We start from the raw sequence: 23,848 nt of genomic DNA on the forward strand, positions 1-23,848 counted from the left end.
GTGCAGAGAAGAGTGGGGTGCGCTGGAGAGAGGCTGTGGGAGGAGCAGAGGGCTGGGGACTCCTGCCAGGGGCAGGCCAAGGCCCAGAGGGTGGAATGGCAGCTGGGCAGGGTGGGGCTAGGTGTTCCTTCTGGTTCTCTGGGCTGAGGGCTGCAGGGAGGTGCGAACTTGCTGGTACTGACTGAGCAAATGCTCATGGGCCTGGGTCTTCACAGCCCCAGGGGAAAGCCGAAGCCGGCTCCGCTGGGGCCTCTCTCGGCTTCGGAAGGACAAGGGGTTATCGCAACCAAACCTCTCTGCCAGTGTTCAGGAGGAGCTGGTTCACCAGTACGTGCGCAGTGAGTCAGGTAATAGAGGCCTGCTGGGTGAGGACCCTCCACCCCACCCCTCAATCCCCTTGCCCCCATCAGGGAGCAGTCATGGCTGGCGGGAGGTGGGTCACCTTGACGAGCTTAGTGGAAGGGGTCTGTTCAGACAACTGTAATGGCAGCAGCTGCCAGTCATTAGAGAAGCTAACTGTTCTATTAAACACTTTACAAGCACTGCCTCATTCAGTCCTGCAGCACTCTTTGGGAAATATTGGTGTAATTGTTTCTACTGTACAGGCGAGGAGACAGGCTTAGCAATGCTAAGGATCTGTCCAAGTCGCAGGGCTAGTAAGTGGAGCAGTTGAAGTCGGACTGTGTGACCTTCTGCAGCCAGGTCCCAGAAATGGCTTCAGGGCACCACACTTACGTCTGTATGGGTCTAGCCTCCTCTTTCCTGGGATACCCTGGAAGGTTTCTGTAACTAGCTGTACTTCTGAAGGAGCACAAGATGGGGCTGTCCTGCCCCCACAGTGCCCCTTTAGATGTGTGTGTTTGGGTGTGTACCCAAAGACACTCACTTTCTCGCCCACTTAGAGGACCACAACCCGATTGAGCCCCCTAAGTCTCCATTACTTTGCAGCTCTGAACACCTGACTGCCCGTCTCTGAGCCTTCTGCACAGAAAAGCAGCCTTCAGAGCTCTTTGGCCTCTTCTGTTTCTCTGCCTGAGTGTCCTGGAGCTCCAGATAGGGAGGCATTCCCCATGTGGGGTCACCCCATCTCCTCTGAAAAAGGGGCACTACTCAAGGGTGACAAGCAAAGGCTTTGGGAGGTTGTGTTTAACAGAGCAGCACGCAGGGAAGGAGTGGGGCCATGAAGCCGGGCTGTGTGCAGGATCTTGACAAGCCACCTGTCCTGTTCTTTCCCCATTTCCTGGTAAAACTCAGAATGGAGTGGCTGTCGAGCCTTGCCTCAGCTGGGCTTGAAGGGATCATATCCAGCCTTGGCCAGGGCAAAGGGAGCTGCAGTGGGAGAAAAGGAGAGAGGAAAGGGCCGCCGGTGGGGAGGAGAAGGGAGGGTGGAGAATGAGGGGGAAAGAAGGCGATCAGCCAGCAGAGAGGCCTGGGCACAGCTGATCCCTTCCCACCTGGGGCCTCCCTCCCAGCCCAGTTTTGCTTATGCAGCTGATTTCCTGCCGAGGCAGTGTCCCCTTACCTCATCCGCTCCCTGTTCCCTGCAGAAACAAGGCTGTCCCATTCCACTTTACCAATCAGGGCTGGCCCCTGGGAATGGGGGTGGGGCTGGCGGAGCAGGGCCCGGATCACTTTCACCTCTCCTCTTGGCCTCTCTCTCTCCCTGCTACCCAGTACCCTCACTTGGCCTGGAGGCAGCCATTGAGAAACTGTTCACATTGCCTTGTTGGAGCCTCAGTGTGGCACCCCTCCTTGGGGAGCAGTGGGGTACAGCGGGAAGGGGGGCACACTGCCATCCTGATCACCACTCCTGCTGAGTACTCCTCTCCTTCCTGGCTCATCCCCACTCCCAGTCCCCTACAGTTCTTCAGACAGGCAGCAGCTGGGGCTCCCAGGGCTCCTCAGCTTTCTCTGCCCAGGTGAATAAAATCCAACCCTGAGTCCTCCCCTATCCCCACCCTCCACCCATGGCTGGACTGGGGTTTTTCTAAAGGGACATTCTCAGGGAACATGCACTCAAACCCTCAGAGCACTAAGTCACAGGCTGGCTACATTGGAGGAAGGAAGACTGGTCTCATCCCTAGCCCCGCTGTGCGCATAGCCACCAGCTAGCTGTGAAGGCAGCTTTTCTGCTTTGCTGAAACAGCCTCTTTCTCTGGGGGTCTGCTCCGGGCTTCTCTGCTGTCCATATTGCTAAGATAATGGTAACAACAAGAAAAGCTAGTATTTATGATCAGTTACTCTATGCCAGATACTTTACATGCCTGGTAATTGTCACAGCAAGAATCCTGTGGGCGTGGTATTATTTTCCTCGATTTACGGATTAGAAATGGAGCTTCTGAGAGGGTAAATAGCCCAAGGTCATGCAGATACTGTCTTTTGCCCCTTCAAAAGCTGTCACCACTCAGTTGATCTGAAGGAGTATAGAGAAGACCTACAGCAGGTGGGAAGAGGGGCCAGGAGGCCGACACGCTTCCAGGATCTGCCCACAGTTTTCCTAGACCGTAGCTCTTTGAGACTGCACACTCTGATAGAACATTCCTCGTTCGGTCCCTTCTCAGCTCAGATCACTACCTCCTCCCAATTCTCTTCTCACTTGTCCCACGGTGCCCCAGAGAGGGTGGGTCTCACAGGATCTTAACCATTATAGTTTTTCAGTATTCCCTTTGCTTTTATTTTATTTAACAAATCCTATAGACCACTTAGTGCCAGGCCCTACCCTAAGTGATTTACAAACTCATGACATAAGTAGCATCGTCAATAGTGCAAGGAAAAGGCAGTTCTGTACACAGTGAGGGCCTGGGGAAAGTGATGCTTGCCCCAAAGAAAATTCTCGAAGGCATGGTGTGGGGTGCTACTTTCCCCATCTGCCTGGGAAGAGACAAGGTTTCATGCTGCTTCCTGCTGGCTGTTTGCAAGCCTTCTCCATCCCTCCCCCGGCGGTAAGTGGGCCAGGGTCCCCAAAGAAAGATGGCTGTCTCTGCTTTTCCTCCAGACTTCCCCCCAGTCTTCCACATCAAACTCAAGGACCAGGTGCTGCTGGAGGGAGAGGCAGCCACCCTGCTCTGCCTGCCGGCAGCCTGCCCTGCCCCACACATCTCCTGGATGAAAGGTAAGGAAACTGTGCCTCCCATAGAACGAGAGACCAGCAAGCAGCCCTGAACCCAGGGGATGGGAGGGGCTAGGCCGGGGGTTGGGGCTGGGCATGTTTGGGGGAATGCTGGAGTGGGGAGTAACTGAGGGGCCCTGGACATGTGCTAGCTCACTCAGCAGCTCCTCCTGCTCCTCCCTGTCCCCAGACAAGCAGTCCTTGCGGTCAGAGCCGTCAGTGATCATTGTGTCCTGCAAAGACGGGCGGCAGCTGCTCAGCATCCCCCGAGCGGGCAAGCGGCACGCCGGGCTCTATGAGTGCTCGGCCAGCAACGTCCTGGGCAGCATCACCAGCTCCTGTACCGTGGCTGTGGCCCGTGAGCTTGGGGCAGGGCCTGAGGGGGGTAGTGATGGGGATGGAGGGGCAGGGCTGAAGGGCTCTTAGCTAGGGCGTAGGGGCTCACTGGGACTCTTCTTTCTCTTGCCAGGAATCCCAGGAAAGCTAGCTCCTCCAGAGGTGCCTCAGACCTACCAGGACACAGCGCTGGTGCTGTGGAAGCCAGGAGACAGCCGGGCACCTTGCACATACACGCTGGAGCGGCAAGTGGATGGTGAGGATGGGGCAGTGGGAGGATGGGGGGAGTGGCAGAGGGAGGGGAGGGGAGTCTGGGAAGGCCAGTGCCTTCCTGGGCTCTACAGATAGCACTGGCAGTGGGAGCCATCCCTTCTGTGACCTCAGCTCCTCCCCCATACTGCCTATAGGGGAGTCTGTGTGGCACCCTGTGAGCTCAGGCATCCCCGACTGTTACTACAACGTGACCCACCTGCCAGTTGGTGTGACTGTGAGGTTCCGTGTGGCCTGTGCCAACCGCGCTGGGCAGGGGCCCTTCAGCAGCCCTTCTGAGAAGGTCTTTGTCAGGGGTACTCAAGGTCAGTGCGACGGTGTGGGCTGGGGCGAGGAAGGGGGCCCTGAGCCTAGGGTTCTTGTGGAGCACAATGGCTTTGCCCCAAGGCACCATGGTGTTCATTTTCTTTGTCTCTTAGATTCTTCAGCTGTGCCACCTGCTGCCCACCAAGAGGCCCCTGTCACCTCAGGGCCAGCCAGGGCCCCGCCTCCTGACTCTCCTACCTCACTGGCCCCGCCCCCAGCTCCTGCTGCCCCCACGCCCCCGTCAGTCACTGTCAGCCCCTCATCTCCCCCCACACCCCCCAGCCAGGCCTTGTCCTCACTCAAGGCTGTGGGTCCACCACCCCAAACTCCCCCACGAAGACACAGGGGCCTGCAGGCTGCCCGGAAAGCAGAGCCCCCCCTACCCAGTGCCCAGGTCACCCCAAGTGAGCCTAAGTCTTTTGTCCTTGACACTGGGACCCCGACCCCAGCCTCCACTCCTCAAGGGGTTAAACCAGTGTCTTCCTCCACTCCTGTGTATATGGTGACTTCCTTCGTGTCTGCACCGCCAGCCCCAGAGCCCCCAGCCCCCGAGCCCCCTCCTGAGCCTACCAAGGTGACTGTGCGGAGCCTCAGCCCAGCCAAGGAGGTGGTCAGCTCCGCTGGGAGCAGTCCCCAAAGCTCTCCCAGGCCAGAGGTCACCACTCTTCGCCAGGGCCCCCCTCAGAAACCCTACACCTTCCTGGAAGAGAAAGCCAGGCAAGCAGGGCTGGGGAAGGGGACAGGACAGAGAGGAGTGTGGGTCAAAGGTCAGGAGCACGTGGCTTCAGAGAGATCAGACTGTCCTGGCTGGGGTGGGGGGAGGTGCTGAGGTTTAGGTCCTTAGAACAATTGAATTCAAATGTGTCAGACACTATACTGAGTGCTTTAGCCACGTGGTCTCATTGATTCTTCACAACTCTGAGGGACACTGTGCTATTAGCATCACCCATTTCAGGTGGCAAAACTGAGGTTAGAGAAGCTTTGGGATTTACCTAAGGTACAAAGCCAGTGAGTGGTGAAGCTGGGACTCGAACCCTCGTTTTCTAGGATTGAACTCTGGAGCCCACCCTGGAACCACTCCATTCTTGCCCCTAGGGGTTCCCTGCATTAGTCCTCACTATGGAAGTGTCCCCCCCCTCCTCTGAGCCTGTGGTGTCCCTCCCCCCCCAACACAGGGGCCGCTTTGGTGTTGTGCGAGCGTGCCGGGAGAACGCCACAGGGCGAACGTTCGTGGCCAAGATCGTGCCCTATGCTGCCGAGGGCAAGCGGCGGGTCCTACAGGAGTACGAGGTGCTGCGGACCCTGCACCACGAGCGGATCATGTCCCTGCATGAGGCCTACATCACCCCTCGGTACCTCGTGCTCATTGCTGAGAGCTGCGGCAACCGGGAGCTCCTCTGTGGGCTCAGTGACAGGTAGCTGGGCATTCTGGGGGAGTAGCGAGGGAGAGCGGGGGAGGCTGGGCCGGGTATCATCAGCTCCACCCCTGCTCTCCCAGGTTCCGGTATTCCGAGGATGACGTGGCCACTTACGTGGTGCAGCTGCTACAAGGCCTGGACTACCTCCACAGCCGCCACGTGCTCCACCTGGACATCAAGCCGGACAACCTGCTGCTGGCCCCTGACAATGCCCTCAAGATCGTGGACTTCGGCAGTGCCCAGCCCTACAACCCCCAGGCCCTTCGGCCTCTTGGCCACCGCACGGGCACTCTGGAGTTCATGGGTGAGGGGACCAGCTGCCAGCCAGGGTGGGAACAGGGCACTGCCAAAGGGACAGCAGCCAGGGCTCACCCCACTTCACCCACGTATGTGCCACTTGTTGAGTGATTACTGTATGCAGGCAACGAATGAAGTATGTGGCTTTTTCTTCCAACTGATCTTTACAATAACATGGAGTTTGGAATAATATTAGCCCTCTTTTACAGATGAGGAAACTGAGGTTACTGAAGTTAAGGGTTTATCCAATCAGACAATTATAAATGCTAGAGGCAGGATTCACTAAAGCTGAAAAGACAGGAGAATCTGTTATTTTATTTAAATAAGGAAAATCAGCTACCATTGAGCAAACTGCTAAATGCTTGAGGTTCATTATCTCTCTTTCTTAGTGTGGGACTACAAGCCACTCTTTACAGATGAGGCAATGGAGAGCCAGGCAGGTTTAGCAAATTGCCCAGGGTCCCATAGCTAGAAGGGGCAGGTCTGAAATTAGAGCCAGCTAGGCTGATTTTGAAGGGTTTTTTTTTCTTTCTTTCTTATTTTTTTTCTGAGACGGAGTCTCTCTCTGTTGCCCATGCTGGGGTGCAATGGCTTGATCTCGGCTCATTGCAACCTCTGCCTCCCAGGTTCAAGGGATTCTCCTGCCTCGGCTTCCTGAGTATCTGGGATTTCAGGCACCTGCCACCACGCCTGGCTAATTTTTGTATTTTTAGTAGAGACAGGGTTTCACCATGCTGGCCAGGCTTGTTTTGAATTCCCAACCTCAGGCGATCTGCCCGCCTCAGCCTCCCAAAGTGCTGGGATCACAGGTGTGAGCCACTGCACCCGGCCTCAAAGGCTCTTAATATTGGTATCAGCCACAATCATTGTGAATGGGAGCCCTATCTTGGAGCTGATCCAAGGGAGCTTGTCACCCTGTTTCTCAGCCCCTCTGGAGTTATGGGGACCCCCACCATTTAGTGCCTGGGCTGTCGGGTGTCCCACATGTCTCTTGGGGTATGCCACTACCTCTGTCCTACCTACTGGCCTTCAGGGCCTGCCACTCTGGTCATTCCCACGGTCTGGTGACCTGGGCATTGTCCTGCTGCTCCAGCACCCAGGGACCTCCCCTGCCCCCACTTCCCTGCCACCAGGAAGCTGGGTCAGCTTGGCCTCTGTCTCCTGTCAGCTCCGGAGATGGTGAAGGGAGAACCCATCGGCTCTGCCACGGACATCTGGGGAGCGGGTGTGCTCACCTACATTATGTGAGTGTCCCCTACCCAACCGCAGCCCACTCTGCCTACACAGTGAGCTTCCAGACTCACCTTCTGCCAACACTCTCTCCCTGGTGCCTGACCTCCCCTGTACACACATCCATACCACACACCCACACAAGTGCAGAGTAGCAGGGCCCTGAGCCCTGTGCACCTGACACTAATGTCCTCCCGGGTCTGGGTGTTGGCCTTCAGTCTGCATATGTCAATCAAGCTATCTTGCCCAACAGGCTCAGTGGACGCTCCCCATTCTATGAGCCAGACCCCCAGGAAATGGAGGCTCGGATTATGGGGGGCCGCTTTGATGCCTTCCTGCTGTACCCCAATACATCCCAGAGCGCCACCCTCTTCTTGCGAAAGGTCCTCTCAGTACATCCCTGGTGAGTGAGCCCCACACCAGCCATCCTCCCAAGTTATGTGCCCCTGGCCTGGCCTGTTCCAGAGATCCCCTAGCTCCTCCCCTGCTCCTAGGAACAAATCTGCTGCTTCTAATAAATGGTCATGCTACCTACCATTTAAAGCCCAAGGCAACCCCATGTGAGGCAGAACCACTGTTCCCATTCCAGAGATTCGGGAACTGAGCTCTTGAGCTGCCTAAGATCACACATGTAGGGGTGGATCCAGGACTGGGACATGGGTGTGGAGGAGGACAGAGCCTCGGCAGCCCCCAGGGCCGTCCTTCCAGCTCATGATCCCTGGCTCTGCCTGGCAGGAGCCGGCCCTCCCTGCAGGACTGCCTGGCCCACCCGTGGTTGCAGGATGCCTACCTGATGAAGCTGCGCCGCCAGACGCTCACCTTCACCACCAACCGGCTCAAGGAGTTTCTGGGCGAGCAGCGCCGACGCCGGGCTGAGGCCGCCACCCGCCACAAGGTGCTGCTGCGCTCCTACCCCGGCGGCCCCTAGAGGCACGGACCACAGCCAGGCCTCAGGCTTCGACTGGGGTTCCCACCAATGCCACGGGACATTCCAGGGCCCACACTGAGCCAAGGCGGGCCTGGGGCTTCGGATACCACCAGCAGCAACATCTGGCCGGGCTCTTACCTCATAGACCTGCAAGGACAGTGACCCCAGGGCCTCAGCCTGATGCCACCCCAGGCCAGAGCCAGAGTGGAAGACCCGCTGGCCAGGCTTGGCAGGGTGGGAACACGCAGAGGGACAAGAGGGGAATGGGAAGTAGATAGGAAAAGAAGTCGAGGGACAGAAAGGGGGAGGCTCTAGGAAGGTTCTGGGTTGGGGGTCAGTGCATCTCAGGGAGAACTAAGGCAAGGGGCGTAGCTGGAGAGGAGGAAGAGGAAGGAGCCCAGGGTGTCAGGGCAGTAGGCTGTGAGTCAGTGTGGCAAAGTGGGTGCAGGACACAGAGACCGTGGCAGGGGCCCAGGGCCAGGACGTGAGAGAGGGCAGCGAGGCAGTGGAGGGAGAAGAGAGGACTCAGGTGGAGGTGGGGCGGGCCAGCTGCCAGCATCCCTCAGAGGAGAAACGTGGAGAGCTGGAGGCCAGCGGTCACTCACGCTCGCTCTCCTCCTGTCCGGTGGATACAGCCCCAGGTGCGCTCTGCTGGCCCCCACCGCCCCTCCATGGCCTTTGGCCTTCTTCCCATTCATATTTATTTATTTATTGACTTTTATGAAGTTTCCCCTTCCATCTGATCCCTACTGCCCATGTTGTCCTGACTATCCCTCCCAGCCATCCAGCTGTCTGTCTGTCTGTCTGTCACAAGGAAATAAAAATGGCAAGCAGCAGAACCTATGTCTATGGAGAGGGACGGCTGGAAGGGAGGATGGCTGGGGAAGGGTGAGTTCTGGGGCCTTGAGCCCTCTCTGGGCATTCCCCAACACACACATTCGGCAATATACCAGCTAGCACTTTGGGTCCTCCCAATCCCCTCCCTTGATCCTCCTGGCTCCTCACCTCTCCTTATTCCTGGAGGGAGGGGAGACTGTGGTCTGCTTCTCCCCCTGCAGTTTTTGGAATGCCGGCAGATCCACTGAACCCCCGAAATCAGGTTTCGGTAGTCCCCACCTCTTGTCACATGTTCCCTCATCACAGTGTAGGGATGCTGGCTCTGAAATAGGCCAGCTCTCACCCCAGTCCTGGCTCAGTCTCATTCACTCTGCCCAGAAGACAGGCAGGAGCTCTGGTCCCGACCCCTGGAGCAGAGTGGGTTTCATCCCAATAGTTGGCGAGAGTAGGTGGTGTGAGGAGCTGCAGAAGAAACCAGGACAGGGCCAGGCACAGTGGCTCAACCCTATAATCCCAGCACTTTGGAAGGTCGAGGTCAGGAGTTCAAGACCAGCCTGGCCAACATGATGAAACCCTGTCTCTACTAAAAATACAAAAATTAGCCAGGCATGATGGTACACACCTGTAATCCCAGCTATTTGGGAGGCCGAGGGATGAGAAGCGCTTGAACCTGGGAGGTGGCGGCTGTAATGAGCCAAGATTGCACCACTGCATTCCAGCCTGGGCAACAGAGCAATACTCCATCTCAAAAAAAAAGAAAAGGCAGGCACACGCCCCTCACCCCCTCCATGTCACAGCACAGGTCAGAGCACATGGAGAGCACCAGCTGGGAGTGCTCTGGTCTGCTGTGTCCAGACTTTTCTGGGGGCTGAGGGACACACCAGCCTGGATGGACCTTCTTGTCTGCATGTTAAGTTAGGAGGTCTGCTAGGTGCTAAAGCACTCGACTAGCTACTCCCTGCAGTGCCACAGAATGGTCACTGGGACCTAGGACTGAGCTGCCCTGCTCTGAGGTTGGGGATGAGGGGTGGGGGAGGGCCCAGGTCTCCTTGTCTCCAGAGGAAATGTTGCCCTCATTCCACCTTGAAAACTCTGTTCTTGGCAAAGTAAAAGGAAGAAAGCCTCTGACCAGGGCAGAGAGAGTTGACACTGCTGTGCTGCAGATGGAGGTTGAGGGTCCCTTGGCTGCAGCTCAGACAATCCTTTTGCCCAGCCCAGCCTAGCCTCTCTAGCTTCCCAGGACAACAGGGCAGAGGCAAGCCCCATCGTCATAAAATAACAGGATGTTAAAGCCAGCTGGAAGGGACCAGAAGGACGCCTTGCCAACCTGTCATTTTAGCTATGAAGATATACAGTTTGCCTGTGAGAATCTCCAATCCCCTACACACTGCAAGTGTTTTGTATAAAAATGAGGTGCCTGAACTCATATCTTGATAAATGGTAAAATTCCTCTCCCGTCCCCTCTCTGATCTTGAACTCCCTTCCCATCTCCATTGGAAATGGCATGTGAACTGCTTGTTCCAAACCCAGAGGAGCAAAGGTGATTTATGTCAGCAGAGCTATGTCAAAATTGCTCTGATCAAAAGGTGACAGTGCCCCCACATTAGGGCATGACTTCCAGTGAATGGAAGTCATGCTTCTACCCAGTGCCCGGCCTGGGCAGACTGGCCTTCAGGCAAGCCCCAGAGGGGTTAACTGAACCCTTTCATCCCATGTGGTTTGATGTCCCTATGCACCAATTTATGTCCCCAAAAAGGACTTGGGCAAACCTAGGGTTGGGGGCCAGTGGTGGTACTAATCTCCAAGGACTGTGCAGTCTAAGCCCCTCCCATGTGATACCAAGGAGAGTGAGTGGAGGTGGGGATGGCTTGGAGGGGCTGCTATTCTAATCTTTCCCATCCCTCCCGGTTTATCTCAGTTTACCGCCAGGGGGCACAGTGTGGAAATGACAACCCTGGACTCCTGGGGTTGGGGGGTAGGAAAGAGTAAGGGACTTCTGGATTGGTCTTGACAGCCACGTGGCCCTGTTGCCATTAGCTGTAGGGGCCCTGAAGCCCGATGCTACTCTGGCTTTATTCAGGGACACCACCCCGCCACAAACACTCAAACAACTTAACAGGGCATGTTGTCTGACTGTCCAGAGCCCAACCTGAGTGAAAAGCTGCCCCAGGAAGCTGGATGTCTCGTCAGCTAGGGCCTGAATCTGGTACTCCTGGGAGTCCAATGGATACCCCCTGCTCTGGGAGGGGACAGGGTGGCATCCAGCTGTCCAGCTGTCCAGGTGCTGACGCGAGGCGCACCCCAGAGCTGCTCAGGTTTCCCCCCACTGGGCCTAGCCCAGCGGCTGAGCCAGCATCTCAGGCATCCGCAGGCTAAATAAAGAGCCTGCTTGGGTCAGAGGGTGGGGGATGGGGTCCCGGGGGGCTTGGGGCAACCATGCCAAACAAGGCAAGGAGGGGAGCGATGTATAAAACAGAGCCCAGGACTGAGCACCTGCCTGCACCCCTACTGTGCCATCCAGAAGGGCTCTGCGCTGCCTGCAACCCAGCCAGTCGACTCAAGTCCTAGGTCGATCCCTCCACGGTGAGTCCGATCCTCAGAGAAGCTGAAGACACTCCCATTCCCCCACCCCACTGAATGTTCTGACCAGGGAGGAAAAGGGCTGAAGGTGGGAGTCTCTGTCTCAATCTGGACTCCCACATTTGTTGCCCACTCCCAGATGTCTAAAGCAGCTCCTGCCAAAAAGCCAGTGGCTTCTGCCCCACCTCCTGGATGTACCCTGGACATCAATGACCCACAGGTCCAGAGTGCGGCCATTCGCATCCAGGCCTCTTACCGGGGCCACAGGTGAGAGGGAGCCCCGGAGCCCTGCGGAGGAAGGGAGCTGCAGAGAGCACATTCTTGAATGGGGTTTGGGGGAGCCCTGAGCGAAGTCAGGAACCTCTGAAATGACTGGTCTTAGGGGAGGGTCGTTACTGAGGTGTGGAGGAGTGGCCGGTAGGAATGGATCATCCTATCAGGGCAGCAGTTCAGGAGCAGTCCTCTTCCCCTCAAGCCCCACGTTTAGGGGTCTGGCGGGCCCAGGGGGCAGGCAGGAGATGGTGCGCTCGAGGAAAGGGCTATGGCTGGGCCTGTCCTGAGAGCTCTGGGCCCTGACTCGGCCCTCGGGTAGGTCCCGAAAGGAGCTGCGCGAGAAGGGGCCGCCGCGGGTGCTGGAGCCGCTGAAGGACGTGGTGCTGATCGAGGGCAGCGCGGCCAAGCTCACTTGCCGCATTTCGGCTTTCCCGGACCCGTTCATCCGCTGGAGTAAGGACGGCAAGGAGCTGCGTGACGGGCCCAAATACCGCTACGTGTTCGAGGACCCTGACGTGGTGGCACTGGTGGTGCGCGACGGCGAGCTGGCAGACCTGGGCCAGTACAGCATCAACGTCACCAACCCCTTCGGCCAGTGCTCCGACTCGGCGCGCATCCTCGTGGAAGGTACGCGCGCGCCGGGCGCAGCGCCAGGGCGCAGACCAGCTCCACTCAACCAGAGCCCGCATCCCTGTCCAGCTGCTCGTGTTTAGCCCTGGGCCTAACTATAGGGTCCCCACCAGCCCAGCCCCAGGCACAGCCTGGGGCGCATCGCTGCGCCAGCCAACGTCCTTCCCTACCTCGGGATCCAGCCCCACCCGGGCAGAGCAGTCTGCCGTGGGCTTCCATCACGCGGCTCCAGGGCCCCAAGGTCACACAGCAAGCCAGGGGCAGAGCCAGGGTTAGACCCGGGTCTTCTGGCTACCAACTCAGGGCAATTTCCACTACCCAGAGCGGTATCTGAGGCACCGCGAGATGTGTGAACATTCAGGGCTTTCGCTCGCTTTATCGCTCTTGATCCTCTATTCGACCCGGAGAAGTAGGAGGGGTAAGGATAAGTCCCTTTAACGGCCCAGGAGATGAAACCAGAGAGGCTAATGATTCGCTCAACGTCACACTGCGAGTTTAAATGCATCTGTATTTAGTGCCGGGTATCAGCTGGGGAGGTGATGACCTTGTCGTGCCTCATCTCCAGGTCCATCACGGGGTCTCGCTCCCCTTTCCTTCCTCTAGTCCCGGCGAAGATTCAGAAGGGACCCGACAACACTAAGGCGCGCAAAGGCACCACCGTGACGCTGACTGCAGAGATCCTGGGAGAGCCCGCGCCCGACGTGGGCTGGACCAAGGACGGGGAGGACATCGAGGAGGACGACAGGCGAGGGCCGGGACCTGCAGCACGGGCAGGGCCTGGGGCTGGGACCTGGGTGGGACTGAGCCCAGAAATTCGGCGGGAGTGACAGGGGCGGAGACTGGGCGGCGAGGAACATAGCTGGGTAAGGAGCCCGGCCCAGTGCGCCGGGTACTGATCGCGGCTCCGCCCTCCTCCCCACCGCTCCTCCGCCCCTCCGCAGGGTGTTCTTCGAGATCGGCAGCACCACCACGACGCTGACCATTCGCCGGGCCACGCCCCAGGACAGCGGCAAGTACGAGGTGTACGTGGAAAACAGCCTGGGCATGGACCAGAGCTTCGCTCGCGTGGACGTGGCCTGAGCAGCACCCCTAGACCTTCCACCCTGGCGCCGAGCCCGGGGGTGGGTTCCAGCTTGCTTAATAAAGCTGCTCTCTGACCCTCCGCGTCTGTTCTGCTCTTCCGCATCGCCATCTCCTCTCCCCCGCACCCGCGCCCACACGTATTTCAGACCCCCACGCCGAGGTCACAGCCTGTTGGAGTCACGGGGAATTCTGGAGAGGGCCTAGCGGCGTGCTGCATTTCACACAGTCAACCTGATAGGGTTGCCCTAGCCGTCCAAGGCGCCCTCACTTCCCAGCGGGACCAGGGGCGGCGGCCGGGACTCTGCCTTCTCCTCTTTTGAGCGCCTCCAGCCCCAGCCCCTCGTGGCTGTTTGCCCTTGGCCCTGCCCCTTCCAGGGCTGGCCACACCCCCTTCTGTCTTCAGTGCCGTTTTCCTCTGGGTCCCAGTTCCTCACTTCGGCTGCAGGCCCACGACCCATTCCCCAACAGCTCGGGCTCCAGTCTTAGGTTCCAGTGTCTCCTTCTCAGGCCCCACCCTTCCTCTCGTTTAACCCACCTTCGATCCCTTGGCCACGCCCCCAGGCTTCAGCACCGCTCTCCTCGCCCATAAAGTTAGAAAGCCGGGAAAGGTTCAGACTACAATTCCCGACAGACCCTGCGAATGAGTTCTCGCGAGTTGCGAGAAGACACGTGCGCGGAAGGAGCTTGCAGTAGCTGGCGGCAGAGCTGGAGTAAAGGGAGCTAGTGGTAAAGTGAGCTGGTGGAGCGGTGGCGGAAGGGGTAAGGGGCAGGTGACGGCCTCGAGACGGAGGGCGGGCTCCGAGGTCCCGGCTGGCCCTCAGTGCGCCCGTGCCTGTGTTGGTCCCACAATCCTTGGCAATGAGAGGCCAGGGTTCATTGTACAGAGTCACTTGTGGGGTTGTGAAAGTCAGCAATCAATTAGTCCTCCGAATCCAGAGATTGAGACCCAGTCGTCCGTATTAGGACTGGGGCGGGGTCGGTAGTTTCAGTGTTTGGGATGCCAAGGGAACCTGTCTTTTGATTTGGGGTTCAACATATAGAGGTTAGTTTTAGGATTCATGTTCAACATATAGAGGATTTTTTGCTGGAATTAGGGGTTCATCAAATTCAGATCAGTATTCACTACTTGGGGATTATGTTCAGGATTGAAGTGAAATATCTGAGGCTCAGTCGGGGTTTGCTGTTCAATATTCAGGGTTCACTATTGGGATTCAGGGCTTAATATAGAGAATGAAGACACAACACTTGGAATCAGTGGGTTTGAGGCTTCAGTATTTTGAGATTTGGGGTCTGAGAAGGAGGGTCTCTGCCAGGTTTCTGAATTTGCAGAATTTATTCATGGCCAGAGGGAAGTCTTTTAGAGATCAAATTGTGGGATATGAATTTCAGAATTTGGGAGGAATCACTGTGAGGTTTGAAGGCCGACTGGAATCTGGGTTGGGATTTGAGATGTGTGGGATTTGTGAGGTTCTGTCCAGGCAGGGACTATATTGAGCTTTGGGTTTACATCTTGGGGGAGGGCTAAGTGCTGCTATTTGGGGTTTGGGGTTTGGTTGGGGTGTGAGATCTGAGCTTGATTTCTCTGCCGGGATTTGAGATGTGTGGGATTTGTGAGGTGTTGGGTCCAGGCAGAGACTATATCGAGCTTTGGGTTTACATCTTGGGAGAGGGCTAAATGTTGCTATTTGGGTTTTGGGGCTTGGTTGGGGTATGAGATCTGAGCTTGACTTCTCTGTTGGGATTTGAAGTTTAGGTAGCAGTCACCATCATGCTCAAAGCGGTGATCCTGATTGGAGGCCCTCAAAAGGGTGAGGTTACAGGGGAATGGGGGGAGGTTGGGCTGGAGTGGTAGGTGGGATGGGGGCAGAGGAAGGCAGGAGGCTCTGAAATGTTCTCCCCTCTCCTCTCCCAGGAACTCGCTTCAGACCTTTGTCTTTTGAGGTGCCCAAACCACTGTTTCCTGTGGCAGGGGTCCCTATGATCCAACACCATATTGAGGCCTGTGCCCAGGTAACCTCCAGGGTCCCCTCTCTCACTTCACTTCCTGCTCATCTTCATGCTGTATTTCCCCCTTTTCCAACCAGGCATAACTCCAAGGACCATCATTCACAGATGACAATGTGAATGGCACCCCCTCAAGTTATGCGGTACAGCTGCCCTGCTGTCTTCCCCAATCTAGTTTCTCATCTGGCCTCTTCCTGCTCAGATTTCACTCCTATTTTTAAAGTAGGGAATGTGAGATCAGACAAGGATCTTGGAGACAATGTAAAGCCGTGGTGGCATGGAGACCAATGATAACCAAACACAAATTCATATCCTTGACCACCATGATACTCATTTATTTATTGCTTTTAGTATTGAGACAGGCAAGGTTTTGGCGTGAATTCAGTCGCTGCCTGCTGTGAGGCCTGAACAAATATCACACCCTCTCTGACACTCAGTTACCTTATATGTAAAATGGGGGTGATCAGAGCTACTTTGTTGGGTGGTGAAGCTTAGAAATGACATTTGTAAAATGCCTAGCACAACACCGACCCTTGATAAATGGTACCCTTACCTCATGCTTATCTCAAGCTTAGGCTGATGGATAGTAAAGGGGGGAAATGGATTAATGCAGCTTGGTAGGCAAAGTCTTTCTTAGAGTGAGTCCCAGTTCAGGTTGGTGGGGGTTATAATAATTGATTGAAAGTTTAGGCCTAGCACAGTAGCTCATGCCTGTAATCCCGGCAGTTTTTGAGGCCAATCCAGGAGGATCGCCTGAGGCTGGGAGTTCTAGCCCAGCCTTGGCAACGTCGGGACACCCCTTCTCTACAAAAAGTTTAAAAATTAGCTAGGCGTGGTGGCCTGGCTGTAGTCCTCGTTGCTCTAGAGGCTGAGGCAGGTAATGGCATGGCTGTAGTCCTCGATATTCAGGAGGCTCAAGTGGGAGGATTGCTTGAGCCCAGGAGGTAGAGGCTGCAGTGAGCCAAAAATCACACCACTGCACTCCAGCCTGGGCAACAGAGCAAGACCCTTTCTCATAAAAACAAAACAAAACAAGAAAACATCAGGCCTTCAACTTTCTCCAACTCCTCATTGTCAAGAGGAGAAAACAGCCCAGTGTGTCAAGTGCCCTGGGGCCCCACAGCTGAGACGGAAACTGGTTTCTAGACTTTGGGCCAGCACCAAGGATTTCCCCACCATCCCCTCCTATTAGATATTTTTCCTCCCAGCCTCTTCCCTTGTCCTCAGGTCCCTGGGATGCAGGAGATTCTGCTCATTGGCTTCTACCAACCTGATGAGCCCCTCACCCAGTTCCTCGAAGCTGCCCAGCAGGAGTTTCACCTTCCGGTCAGGTGTTTATGCACACATTCATATACGGGGGCGGGGTGGGAATGCCCGAGGCCTCTGAATTCTTGGGAGTGGGTTGAGTCAGCATTTGCTGGAGTTCATCCTCACCTACTAGAAGGGTTATTTGGACATCTCTGAATTCCTGAATATATGGAGTTTCTCTGTGGACCTTGGGCAGGAGTACTCCTGGGAGCAGGGGCAGTCAGATGCCCTGGCTCACGGTATCTGTCTCATCAGATCCACTGAGCTGGCTCTGGGGTCCCTGGGGACAGGTACCTGCAGGAATTTGTCCCCCTAGGCACAGGGGGTGGTCTCTACCATTTTCGAGACCAGATCCTGGCTGGGGGCCCCGAGGCATTCTTCGTGCTGAATGCCGATGTCTGCTCCGACTTCCCCTTGAGTGCTATGTTGGAAGCCCACCGGCACCAGCGTCACCCTTTCTTACTCCTTGGCACAACGGTGAGGGGGCCAGGAGGGCTGGAGGGTGTAGAGGAGGTAATTTTAAGAGCTTGCTGGAATGCAGGGTGTTAGGGAGGCCGGGGCACCCTGGGAGTTGGTGTGGGAGCTGGCGTCAGGAGGGAGATGCGCTGCTCTGGCAGGCTTGGAGGTGTTAGTGGAGACCCCGAGCCCTCTGGCTGTTCAGAAGTAGGGAGGGGGAGGGCAGCTGTCAGTTTCCACCCTTGCTGAAGGCCTGTCAGTGGCAGAGCTGCATGCCAGGTGCTGTAGGGGAGGGAAAGGAAGAAAAACAAACCTGGCTGCCCTGGAGCAGGCGGGTCACTGTCTCGGGTGTGTCTGTCTTTCAGGCTAACAGGACGCAATCCCTCAACTACGGCTGCATCGTTGAGAATCCACAGACGCATGAGGTGAGAGCAGAAAGGGGGCTGGGTGGGTGCCTACTCTGTGTCATCATGCCCCCACCTCAGGCTTCTAGAGAATGCTAACACGGTATGGGGTGGGCCCTGGTCTTGTCAGACAGGTGAGACACTCCCGATTAATCATCTTATTTATATCCCTTTAAGAGAGACTGACCAGGAGGAGAGGAGAATGGTTAATTTCCCTGGGGGTGGTACTTTAATAATAAATGTATGCACAGTGCATGATGGGAACACCAAGGGGGCCCCAACCAAACTTGCCGTGGTGGGAGTGGGGAGGGCTTCCTGGAGGAAGCAAGGTCTGAGCACAGTCAGATTTGTCTAGATGACAGAGGAGACAGGAAGGTACTGCAAGCAGAGGGAAAGGCAGGTGCAAAGGCCTGGAGGCAGGAAATAACGTACTGTAGGCAGGAGCATGATAGGCAAGGCAGCAGGGCTCTGTCCTTGCTTGTGAAGCTCCCTTCTCTTAAGCCCCTTGACTTTCACGTAACCGCCCCCACCTTTATTGATTTATTTATTTTGAGACAGGGTCTCACTTTGTTACCCAGGCTGGAGTGCAGTGGTATGATCTTGGCTGACTGCATCCTTTGGCTAATTTTTTTTGTTTGTTTGAGATGGAGTTTCACTCTGTTGCCCAGGCTGGAGTGCAGTGACATGATCTCAGCTCACTGCAGCCTCCGCCTCCTGGGTTCAAGTGATTCTCCTGCCTCAGCCTCCTGAGTAGCTGGGATTACAGGCATGTGCCACCATGCCAGGCTAATTTTTGTATTTTTAGTAGAGACAGGGTTTTACCATGTTGGCCAGGCTGGTCTTGAACACTTGACCTCAGGTGATCTGCCTGCCTTGACCTCCCAAAGTGCTGGGATTATAGGGGTGAGCCACTGCACCTGGCCTAATTTTTGTATTTTTTTTTGTAGAGACAGGGTTTCTCCATATTGCCCAGGCTGGTCTCGACCTCTTGAGCTCAAGTGATCCACCCACTTCAGCCTCCCAAATTGCTGGAATTATAGGCATGAGCCACCACACCCGGCTTCATATATCCCTTTTATTTATTCATGCTTTAATATAAACATACATATAAACACACACACATGCACATATATAGTTTTGTGCTCAGCACCAGGTATGTGCGAGAGAAACACTCAAAAGGGTGCAGTTCCTGCCTCTTGGGCAGTGGCAGTCTAATAGGAGCAACAGCATCAAAAGCCACCCTTTGCAGAATGCCACGGGTGAGGCATAGCCAGAGCCCAGGAGTGCCCAGGCATGAGTAGCTAACTCTTTGAGGCCAGCAAGAGAGGATGCACAGAGGGAGTGACAGTGTCCCCTGGGCTTGGAAAGGTGGGCTTTCCAGATGGAGACGTGACAAAGGGCATTGCAGGCACAGGCGTGCAGTCAGGAGGAATTGTGTCTGAGAGGTAGGCAGTGGGGAGGATCGGGCAGGGAAAGTCATAGAGTCTGGACTTATCTGAAGGTGAATCAGGTGAGGAAGGGCAGTCATCTCAGGGTTTAAAGCCAGGCAGCAGCAGGATGCGGATGCGCGCTGCATTTTAGCAAAGCCACCCGAGCAGCAGCAGGGAGAGACAGGAAGGGCCTGGAAATCAGAGGGCCTTGGGGACTGTGGTGATGGTCCCTTCTTCTACTGAACCCAGCCCACCCTGTCCTCAGGTCTTGCACTATGTGGAGAAACCCAGCACGTTTATCAGCGACATCATCAACTGCGGCATCTACCTCTTTTCTCCTGAAGCCCTGAAGCCTCTTCGGGATGTCTTCCAGCGTAATCAGCAGGATGGGCAATTGTGAGGCAGGCCCCATAGCCCTGTGACCCCAAGTACCCCTAGTCACGGACCCCAGCACACACCAGTCTCTGCAGGCTCCATCTCAATTTGCTCACCTTCCTTCTCCCAGCTCCCTTCTCTCCACTTCCCATCTCAGCAGAGCCTCCGGAGTCCCTCCCCTTCTAACCTCATTCTGTCCCTCTTCCTTATCCATCCCAGTTCCTCCTCTGTCACTGCCTGCCTACTCCCCTTCTGGTCCATTTCTCCCAAGCCCTGAGTGTCCCAGAGACGTCTTTCAGAACAGACGGTAGCACACAGTTGGGTGCACACATGCTCGGGTGCAGACGTGTGCACGTGCACACACAGGCAGACATGCACACTCTCAGGCTGAGGCTCCCCTAGGAACATAGCACCCAGAGCTCTGCTTCCACAGTCCCATGGGTCTGCCCTCCTAGGCCTAGGAGCTGTTCCCTTCTAGGGGTCCGTGCCTTACCCCCACATCACGCATCTCAGGCCTCCTCCGCTCATAGCCATTTCTCACTTCCACCCGTGTCTCTGCTTCCCTCTCCATCTCTCCTGGCCTCTCTGTCTCTGTCTCTGCTGAGCTGGCATCTCTACCATCTCTCTCTCCCTCTCTTTCTGTGACTGTTTCTGCCCTCACCAGCTGCCTTGCTCTGGGGTGAGTCTGTCTGTGTTTCATTCCATCCAATGAGGGGGAGGGTAGATGGAGGGGATAAAGGGTTGAATGGGGAGGGGAATGTGAACGTGGGGGGGACTCCTTCTGGAATGGGGCAGGGATGGGAAGCAGGTCTCTGCCTGGGGCTCCCTTGTGATAGCACCCACCCGAGCTGGGACTGGGTGGGACAGGTTCCTGGAATGTAGGCATCCCTTTGGAGAGGACCAGACCAGACCTGGAGAGGGGCTTAGAGAGGTGGTGGGAATCCCTCCCACAGCTGTCCCTGGGAGACTGCGTTAGCCCCATAGTCGGGGCTCGGCTAGGGGACTGATGTCAGCCTTCTTTCTCTCTGCCAGGGAGGACTCACCAGGCTTGTGGCCAGGGGCAGGTACCATCCGCCTAGAGCAGGATGTGTTTTCAGCCCTGGCGGGGCAGGGCCAAATCTATGTCCATCTCACCGATGGCATCTGGAGCCAGATCAAGTCTGCAGGGTATGGAAGGCTGGGTCCCCTGGGAATTGAGACTTTGGGGTGGGGAGCCCAGGCCCTGCTGACCCCTGAGTCCCTGCCCACCTTGTGGCCCCCAGTTCAGCCCTCTATGCCTCCCGCCTCTACCTGAGCCGATACCAGAACACTCACCCAGAACGGCTGGCCAAGCACACCCCAGGGGGCCCACGGATCCGAGGTACCCACCCTGCCCCAATTCCTAACCCTCGGCCTCCACCCAGCCCCTCTGCCTTCTGAACCAGGATTCCTGACCTCGAGTCCACAGTTGAAGCCTCAATCCCTGCCCCTCCCCAATCCAAATACGGTTTGGGGTATTTGCCCCCAGGGCCTCTCTTCTGCTTCTAGGGAATGTGTATATCCACCCGACTGCCAAGGTGGCCCCCTCAGCTGTGGTGAGCATGGGGTCCAGCCTCAGGGCGGAGGTGGGGGTTGGATGGATGGAGGGTGCCCACGCTGCTGGAGTTCTGGGTGCTGGTTTCTCCACTTTGTCACAGCCTATTATGTGGCCTTGAGCCCGTCGATTCTGCCTTATCTGTTCTAGAAGGCAGTTGGATTTGGGGATCTTGCAAGTCCCCCCAGGGATTACGGTATATGCTCCTCTCCACAGCTGGGCCCCAACGTCTCCATCGGGAAGGGGGTGACTGTGGGTGAGGGCGTGCGGCTCAGGGAGAGCATTGTCCTCCATGGCGCCACATTACAGGTAGGTGCCACTGCACACCACAGCATGTGGTACCACAAGAGGCTGCCGGGAGGGCCTGGGTATCCCCTGAGAACAGAGAAGGGTGGACACATCTGACCCCACCTCACACCTTCCTGTTCCTACTGCCTCCCCGCCTTCCCCTGACCTTTTACCGTCCTCTTTGGCAGGAGCACACCTGTGTTCTGCATAGCATTGTGGGCTGGGGAAGCACTGTGGGACGCTGGGCCCGTGTGGAGGGTACCCCCAATGACCCCAACCCCAACGATCCCCGAGCCCGAATGGACAGTGAGAGCCTCTTCAAGGACGGGAAGCTGCTCCCTGCCATCACCATCCTGGGTATGGCTTCCTGGGGACCAGGGCTGGGGGAGCCCCACAGTTGATGGCCAGTGGCCCTGGGGAGCATTCGTTCCTCTGTGTGCATGTGTGTTTCTTCTTTTTACAAACAGTTACCAAGGGCCTGCTGTGTGCCAGGCCCTGTGTGAGTCACCGGGGACACGAGGCCAGGGGCACAGATGGGCAGGAGGGATCCCTCCCTGCTGGCAGTGCCCCCAGCTCCCTGCCCGTCCCCCCTCCCATGACCTCCCCCTCGTGCCCTCGTCCACACTGCAGGTTGCCGAGTCCGGATCCCTGCCGAGGTGCTCATCCTCAACTCGATTGTTCTGCCACACAAGGAGCTGAGCCGAAGCTTCACCAACCAGATCATCCTCTGAGTGGGGCTGCCAGAAGCCCCCAGCTCCTACCCACTGCCCTGGAGGCTGTTGCCTGCTTGGCCAGCCTCTGTCCAGAAAGGACCAGAGAAAACCAGGCAGGATTGTCACACGCCGGGGAGCAATGTGGGTGGCCTGGGGACTCCTGGGCTCCCTCCCTCCCGACTCCCTAATAAACCTTGTGAACCTTGGAGCCAGCACAGACTCTGCCTATGCCTGGGCTGGGGGTGGGGGCGGAAGCGGGGCAGCTGAGTCAGGCCCCCCCACATTAGCATTTAAATTGGAGTCGTTGCTGCGGGCTCATGAATAATGAATCTGGAGCCCTGGTAAATCTCCCCTCCCACTGCCTCAGCCTCGTACGCTGCTGGGGAGGAAGGCCCTCAAGGCTCGCTGGCCTGCCTGGCCCCCGCCTGCGCCCCTGCCTTCCTGCCTCCCTGCTCCTCCTCACCTGGCCTGGCTCAGGCCCCCGTGTGCAAGGATTCCGAAGGGAAGGGTGAAGAATTTCAGTTAAGCAGTGGGCACAGGAACGGGGGCCCGGAGGCTGATCCCCACAGCCTGCTCTGCTCAGTTCCCGCCGAGCCCAGCCCTGGCCGGTTTTCCGCTTTGCCGGCTCCATCTGCTCCCAGCTTGGCTTTTGGCGGGTTGGGGGTTTCGCCTCCGCCTGAGGCCTCCTGTCTCTGTCTTCTACTCCCCTGGCAGGCTGGGTGGGCCTGAGCTGGTCCCATTCTCTTCGGAAGCACAGTGGGAGGCAGACACCCTGTTGTGGGAGGACCCTTGCCACCTTCTGTCTCCCTGGCCCTGCCCTTTGGGAGCTCTCAGCCCTCCTCTCCCAGCCATCTCTCATGTTTGCCCATGACCCCCATGTGCCCCTCTTGGTGCCCCCCTTCCCCAGCTGTGAGTGCGGAGCTGTGTTGCCAGATAAGCTGGTAATGATCGTAATCCGCTAATTGAGAGGAATCTAATTACCCGAAGAGAATGGGGGGTGCAGGGTGTGGGTAGGAGAAAGGAGGGGGTCCTGGCAGCAGGCAGGGTGGCAGGCGGTAGGGTGCCGGGGCCTTGTTATTAGCACCAGGCTCTGGGACAGAGCCCAGCGTTTCATAGCTTCAGAGCCCAGCATTTAGGAAGCTGCACTTTTGCAGGAGCTGGACTGAGGGTGACTTGGGGATTGGGCTAGATGTGACCTCCCAGGCCCCACAGGTCCCGTGGGCTGTGTGCCAGCATGTGGGGAATGACCTACCCAGTGTGGGGTTTAGCAGTCCTGACCTATAACCTGCCCCTAGTTCCTCAGTTCCTCCTGGCCTGGCCTCCTGCCCAGACCTCCATTATCTCTCTGAGTAGGAGTGGGAGGGGGCTGCAGGTCCCCACTGTGGGTTGGGGTCATCACCCCAAGGAAGAGGCTGGGAGAGGGTGGGCCATGGTACCAGGGTCTAGGTCCCTTCCTCTCCTCCCCCCAGTCCTGACCCTTCTGTTCCGAGTGGTTGGCAGAGGCCATGGCAGCTCCATCATAAATATGATAATTTAATTATTTTCTCAGCAAAACACCGTGAAATCCAATAAGTCTGTGTCAGGCCCTGGCCCCCGGGATCCCCCTCCTAGACCCAGTGAGGGTGGGGACATGGCAGGGAGAGGCACTGGAAGGGGAAAGGGTCAGTGTTTGAAGCGGGGCCCAGCTAGTGAAGCTGAGGTCTTTGTAACACACCCCCCAGGTTGAAATAGTCACTGTTGTTGGGGGGGAGTCCAAGAAGGACATGCACCCCACTCCTTCTCAGCCCACTTCCGTGCTGGGAGGGACCTACAGTCCCATCCATCTCTGAGAGACCCAAGATGGAGAACCCTGCCCCTAGACAGGGTATAGGGAGCCCCCTTGTCCTCCACTGCTGGGACCCTGTGCCCAACCTTGGCTGGCCAGGTAGGGGTAGGAGGGTGCTGGCCCGGGAGGGACTGGAAAGGGAGAAACAAGAGGGAACTGGGGTGGGAAGGGGGGG

General features: G+C 56.9%; 3 protein-coding genes across 27 annotated transcripts in view; all 3 read left to right on the forward strand.

The window, feature by feature from the left end:
- The window catches only part of SPEG (striated muscle enriched protein kinase), a 60,797-nt gene extending 52,064 nt beyond the window's left edge, over positions 1-8,733 (forward strand). For 14 of the 15 annotated variants that reach the window (XM_017535252.2, XM_017535255.2, XM_037740875.1 and 11 more), the window contains 11 exons: positions 216-347; positions 2,996-3,112; positions 3,300-3,467; positions 3,579-3,701; positions 3,853-4,020; positions 4,135-4,738; positions 5,197-5,436; positions 5,520-5,743; positions 6,905-6,980; positions 7,220-7,369; positions 7,702-8,733. In XM_017535252.2, the coding sequence (XP_017390741.1) occupies positions 216-347; positions 2,996-3,112; positions 3,300-3,467; positions 3,579-3,701; positions 3,853-4,020; positions 4,135-4,738; positions 5,197-5,436; positions 5,520-5,743; positions 6,905-6,980; positions 7,220-7,369; positions 7,702-7,894 (2,195 nt within the window). In that variant the 3' untranslated portion in view covers positions 7,895-8,733. The remainder of the gene's footprint in view (positions 1-215; positions 348-2,995; positions 3,113-3,299; positions 3,468-3,578; positions 3,702-3,852; positions 4,021-4,134; positions 4,739-5,196; positions 5,437-5,519; positions 5,744-6,904; positions 6,981-7,219; positions 7,370-7,701) is intronic. The other variant, XM_017535253.2, reaches the window with a different exon arrangement.
- A 2,427-nt stretch (positions 8,734-11,160) lies between these two features.
- Positions 11,161-13,810, forward strand: SPEGNB (SPEG neighbor). Its single transcript, XM_017535266.2, has 5 exons — positions 11,161-11,314; positions 11,451-11,578; positions 11,904-12,211; positions 12,818-12,959; positions 13,156-13,810. The coding sequence occupies exons 2-5, from the start codon at positions 11,451-11,453 to the stop codon at positions 13,292-13,294; spliced, it is 717 nt and encodes a 238-aa protein (XP_017390755.1). The 5' UTR covers positions 11,161-11,314; the 3' UTR covers positions 13,295-13,810.
- A 119-nt stretch (positions 13,811-13,929) lies between these two features.
- On the forward strand, positions 13,930-22,058 carry GMPPA (GDP-mannose pyrophosphorylase A). 11 transcript variants are annotated; one of them, XM_017535269.2, is made up of 14 exons: positions 13,930-14,023; positions 15,046-15,105; positions 15,210-15,307; positions 16,529-16,632; positions 16,900-17,086; positions 17,431-17,490; positions 19,165-19,295; positions 19,939-19,953; positions 20,307-20,441; positions 20,537-20,634; positions 20,802-20,848; positions 21,064-21,156; positions 21,324-21,492; positions 21,766-22,058. In XM_017535269.2, the coding sequence occupies exons 2-14, from the start codon at positions 15,066-15,068 to the stop codon at positions 21,864-21,866; spliced, it is 1,278 nt and encodes a 425-aa protein (XP_017390758.1). In that variant the 5' UTR covers positions 13,930-14,023; positions 15,046-15,065; the 3' UTR covers positions 21,867-22,058. The 11 variants fall into 11 exon arrangements, with proteins under 11 accessions (XP_017390758.1, XP_017390761.1, XP_017390756.1 ...); XM_017535267.2 differs by having other exon boundaries at positions 13,940-14,056; XM_017535268.2 differs by having other exon boundaries at positions 13,940-14,056; positions 15,051-15,105.
- The last annotated feature ends 1,790 nt before the right edge of the window (positions 22,059-23,848 follow it).

This window comes from Cebus imitator, unplaced genomic scaffold, assembly GCF_001604975.1.
Source record: "Cebus imitator isolate Cc_AM_T3 unplaced genomic scaffold, Cebus_imitator-1.0 Scaffold91, whole genome shotgun sequence".
NCBI classification, from domain to species: Eukaryota; Metazoa; Chordata; class Mammalia; order Primates; family Cebidae; genus Cebus; species Cebus imitator.